The sequence below is a fragment of the Myotis davidii genome, unplaced genomic scaffold, assembly GCF_000327345.1.
Source record: "Myotis davidii unplaced genomic scaffold, ASM32734v1 scaffold415, whole genome shotgun sequence".
In the NCBI taxonomy this organism is placed as follows: Eukaryota; Metazoa; Chordata; class Mammalia; order Chiroptera; family Vespertilionidae; genus Myotis; species Myotis davidii.
The window spans coordinates 4982884-4988306 of NW_006287951.1; the positions used below are offsets into that span (position 1 = coordinate 4982884).

Genomic DNA, 5423 nt, shown 5'->3' on the forward strand with positions numbered 1-5423 from the left:
CTCATTCTGCCCTCACAGCAACGTTAGCAGTTACCGCTGACCACTCTTTTCCTGAAGGCCAGACCCAGTGCAGAGGGCTCACAGATATTACTTCTTTCATCCTTGTGACAGTCCTGCTAAACTGGAGTGAACACTCTGCAGGTGAGCACAGCTGCTCTCCAGCCAACATGCTCCGGTACTACTGTCCCAGCTGATAAAATGGGGAAATACTTCCAAGCCATTGAACGTTGCTGCCGCCGCCTCTGCTACCCTGTGTGTGTGTGTTGGGGGGGGGGGGGGGGGGGCAATAAATAGGGGGGTGCGGCACCCAGTGCCTGTCTAGCAGCCCTCTGATTGGTTGCCTCTCCCCGGGTCCTTCCTCCACCTCCTCAGAGGCCTCCCTGCCTCCATGGCTGTCCCTCTTTGGCTGCCAAACTCTGACTATATCTCTCCCTTCTCTGAACCTTCAGTAGCTCCCCAGTGCCCAGAGAGTTCAAGCACATTCGTTTAGGACCCGAGGACCCCAGCCTGTGGTCTCCCTGTCTCCTCTTTCTACCTCCTATTCACCCCCCCCCGCCCCCCCGCCAAACCTTTTACTCTGCACCCTGCCTCCTCACTGCTCTCCCTTTTCCAGCCCCCAGGCCCTTGCTCAGGCTGTTTCTCTGCCTGGAAGACCTTTCCCCAGCCCCATCTTTTCATGTCAAAGTTTGTTCATCCTTCAAGGGCAGGATTAAGTGTCCCTCACTTTTATTCTTCCTTCAAGGACAGGATTAAATGTCTCCTCTTGCTGAAACCTTTCATAATCCTTCTAAGCTGAAAAGACTGCCCGCCCCCCCCCCCGATCGCCCATAGCATGTATCACTTTCTGTTTCATGTTCTGATTTTTCCTCAGTCTGACTGGACTGTTAAGGAGCTTGATAGGCAGATGCATGTTAGTCTTTAATCACCCGAAGGACCGCGCAGGACGGTGGGCACTGAGTAGGTACTTAGCAAACAATTGACGAATGGATGGCTGATGCACCTTAGGGTGCCACAGGCAGGCTGCTTCTCTCCCCGACAGTGGGCGGGCCTGGCAGTCACCACACACCCACGTGCTGGCCCCGTCAGTGTCAGGATTATGCTGGGCTCTTACACTGAGTGAGGAAGGTCCTCTATTTCCCGTGCTCTGGAACGATTGGTAGGTTACAAGAATAGCTTTGTGCCATTCGTGGGGTAAGATTTTATCTCATCAACTTCATCACTGATTATTGGCCTACTCAGGTTTTACATATTTTCTAGAACCAATTTTGCACATTTATATTTTCTTAAATCATCCATTTCATTGAGAATTGAAAATTGAATGCTATAAAACTGCATATAGTTAGTTTTCTTTCATAATTAAAATATATCTCTATTCATAGTCATAGGCCTTTTCTCATTCCAAATGCTTATTTGTTTTCTCATTTTTTTTCTCTGGTAAGAATTGGTAAAGGTTTTTGGTGTTTATTTTTAATTGGTCATTTCAAAGAATCAGCTTTTAATTTATTGATATCAATACTTTTTCCTTCCTCCCATTCTCTAAATTTCTACTTTTAGTTTGTTTTATTTATTTTCCTTCTCTAGCCTCTTGATTTGAATGCTTACTTAATTTTCAGTCTGGTTTTCAAAAGTGCATTGCAAGCTGCCTTTTTCTCTGCGTGTCACTTCGCCTCACGCCAGAGGTTTTATTACTGTTTATTGTTGTTCAGGTCTAAATAGTTTGTAACTTCTGATTTGCTTTTCCCTTTAACTGGAGAGTTAGAGAGCGGCATAGCTTTTTAAACTTTATAGTGGCTAGATTCTTTTATACCCATGTTCCTGTTGACTTATGACCTTATTGTATTGTAGGCAAAAGATGGCTCACATGATTTCTGATTTCTGGAATTGGTTGAAATTTTTATTTATAGTCTAACATATGGCCAATTTTGGTGATGATTTCATGTGTATTTGAAATACTTATTTCCTGTTTGAGTGTAAAGTGTGTTCTCTCTGTCTCTTGTCCATCTCTAAGGGAAGCCCATTCAATTCTCCCACAATGATTATGGAATTTGTCAATTTCTGCATTTAAAAATCCAGATATATATATATATATACTAGAGGCTCTGCGCACAAATTTGTGCACCAGTGGGGTCCCTTGGCCTGGCCAGTGGGAGTCCTGGATTGTGAGAGGGTGGTTCTCGGATGATGCACCCTGGAATTGGGCTCCCTGCTTTCTGGTTCCAGGGTATGTCACTTGAGAACCACCGCTGCCCCGTGTCCGGCCGTCTCACTTAGTCCCGATCAGATGGATCCCAGCAGCAAGTTAACCTACCGGTTGAAGCATCTGCCCCCTGGTGGTCAGTGCATGTCATAGTGAGCCGTTGAGTGGCCTTACCATATCATCAGCATATTACACTTTGATTGGTTGAACAGCCAACCGGACGACCGGACACTTAGCATATTAGGCTTTTATTATATAGGAGATATATATATCGACATTAAATGTCCCTCACTTCTATTCTTGCTTCAAGTGCAGGATTAAATGTCTCCTCTTAGATTTGTGACTTGGGCAGTGAGAGGGGATGGTTGGGGGAACCCTTTGCTGAGATGGCTCTCCCAGCTCCCCACTCCTCTTCTAGCCCTGGCTCCCCCCACCAGCACCCCCCAACATCCTCATCCTAGGAGGCAAATGGCCCTGGCTCTCGAGGGACCACTCCTTCCCCTGGGCCCTCCTGGTATCTGTCCACACGGCTGAGGAGCCTCATGACCCAGGTGGCCCGTCGGGCTCTCCCCGGGCACATCCACAAACAAGCTAACCTCCCCCCACCCTCCCACCCCCCGCCGGGGGCTGCCAGCAGGTGCACTGTTTCCACTTACAGAGGAGGAAAGGAGCTGAGTCAGATGACTCCCCAAGAACCCCTGTGGGAGGGCGCAGCGGGGAGCCATGCCCGGGCCAGAGGGACTTGGAAGCCCAGCCGATCACAGGCTTTCTGTAGACCAAGAACCACGGCCCGGGGAGCACCATGGGTTGGGATCTGTGGGGCCATAAGCAAGTCAATTAGAGCCTCACACTGAGGTGTCTGAGGCCCCGCCTGGACCCCCACAGCCCAGCCCAGGGCTCTCGTGGGGACAGTTTGGATCGAGCCACTGAGGGGGCAGCAGCAGTGTGGGGTCTGCAGGCTGCAGGGGGCCCAGGGGACTGGTGACAACCCTGACTGGCCCATCCCACCCCAGTTCTGGACACGGCCGGGCAGGAGGAGTTCAGTGCCATGCGGGAGCAGTACATGCGCACGGGGGACGGCTTCCTCATCGTCTTCTCGGTCACGGACAAGGCCAGCTTCGAGCACGTGGACCGCTTCCACCAGCTCATCCTGCGTGTCAAGGACAGGTGGGCACAGCGGGGTGGGCTCCCCGCTCCTGGCTCCCAGAAGCCTCTGTCTTCCTGTCTATCTGTCTGTCTGAATCCCTCTAATTTTCAGGTGAAAGCTGAGGCACAAGGGGCAGAGCTGAATTCAGACCTTGTTCCCTCCAACTCCTACCCTGGTTCTTTCTATGGGGTCAAACTGTTCCAATTTAACCGATGTTTTATTACAAAGAAAAGTGAATTTTTTCTCCAGATTACATTGTAATTGGTTAAATTGCATTTGAATGCGAGCCCCCCAATTCAAGGCTCTTTTTTTTCCTTAGCTTATATGGAGTAGTTAAATAATTTGTAGTCTGTTTTAAGCCTGATTTTTTTTTTCCAGTTAATTGCATCTTAAAGATTCAATGTAATGAAAGTAAAAGGGCAAACTTCGAGCAAATCTCAGTAAATTCCCACAATTCAGTTAACACCTACTCCAAAGGCAAAATATTAATAACTTTACAAGGTAAAGGAATACACAGCTCTCTCTCTCTCCCTCTCCCTCTCTCTCTCTCTCTCTCTCTCTCTCTCACACACACACACACACACACCCACACACACACACACACCCCCACACACACACACACACGTGCTCCAAGCAGCTTGGGATATGGTAGTCCCGCCCTTCTCTCCAACACCTGTCAACTCCCCAGTTCCTACCCCACGTGAGGCCCAGCCTCTAATCCAACTATTCAAGCTGAGCTCATAATTTCCCGCAGGGTCCATGACAACCAGCTCCATCCAACCTCCTCCCCTCGAATTCCAGGCCTCAGGGGCTAGAAGCGTGCCGCCCTGCCCAGACGCCCCCACCTTCCTCGGGAAGACTCTGCTGCATCCTGTCCCCCTCCCTGGATTCCAGGTGCTGCCTTCACTCTGGGGTAGAAACTGGCCACTCTGGGGGCTCTCAGCTGCATCGTATTCCCATCAGCAGGTGACACAGATATAGGATCAATCACCATGAAGCAAGAACTAGGCCTCAAGATGCTTCTGGTCATCCCATATGTTTGCAGTTCAAAGCCATTCTGGGACCCCAGGCAGGACAAGGGCAGGCCAGGGAACTTGAGACAACCATGTTAGGGCAACCAGTCTCAGCTGTTCCTAGTCCTTCTGCTACAAAGCCTGGCCAAGAATTAAACTGTGTACTGGGCGCTGCAGCCCCATGCCCCCACAGAATCCCCAGCCTAGCCCTCACCTCTAAGAGAGAAATGTGGGTTAAAACCCTGACCATAGCAATCTCAAAAGAGAAAACATAAATGACTCGGATGTGGGTAAACACTCAAGCTTCTAGCTGTTAAAGAGGTGCGAGGAAATATGATCAAGTTCCGTTTCCACCCGTCCGATTATGGTTTTCTTAGTAGAAATAGCCGGCGCTGACAGCTGCTGTGAGCCGGGCATTTACTCACTGTGGACCGCGTTGGGCCACATGTGTCAGTGGGAGTCTCTAAGGCAGACATGCCCTTGACCCCGCCTCCTCTTGGGAGCCATCCCGACTCTGCAGCCGCCATTCATTGAGTGCCAACTGCGCGGCACACCGGGGCCCTGGCGCTCCTCACGGGTCACTGCCGACGGCCACGGCAGCCGGCACGGTGGGTGCATCTGGGGGGCCGGAGGTGGAAGGAAGCAGGTCTGGGAACCCCGCCCCTGGCCCAGGGGCCCCTCCGTGTCCTCACTCACAGGGCTGAGCCAAGGGGTTCCCTGGAGGGCCCCTCACTCACCTCGGAACAGGCCTAAGCCTCCAAACCAAGGCAGGCAGCACCCCCGGATCCCTGTCCCTTCCTGGAGGTCTGTGTGCTGTGTGAGGCCTGAGGTGTGGCTACGCTGCCTTCAGGGGGGTGGGGACAGCGAGACCTCACAAGCTGCTGTTCCTTGTTTCCCAGGGAGTCGTTCCCGATGATCCTCGTGGCCAACAAGGTCGATTTGATGCATTTGAGGAAAATCACCAGGGAGCAAGGAAAAGAAATGGCGACCAAACACAATGTAAGTTGCGTGTGCGTGTGCGTGTGCGTGTGCGTGTGTGTGTGTGTGTGTGTGTGTGTGTGTGTGT

The 5423-nt window shown here is 51.2% G+C and overlaps 1 protein-coding gene across 1 annotated transcript in view; it reads left to right on the forward strand.

Moving 5' to 3' along the window:
* MRAS (muscle RAS oncogene homolog) overlaps positions 1-5423 on the forward strand; it is a 17835-nt gene that overhangs the window by 8202 nt on the left and 4210 nt on the right. Inside the window, exons 3-4 of the mRNA XM_006759823.2 lie at positions 3211-3364; positions 5257-5356. Coding sequence (XP_006759886.1) covers positions 3211-3364; positions 5257-5356 — 254 coding nt within the window. The remainder of the gene's footprint in view (positions 1-3210; positions 3365-5256; positions 5357-5423) is intronic.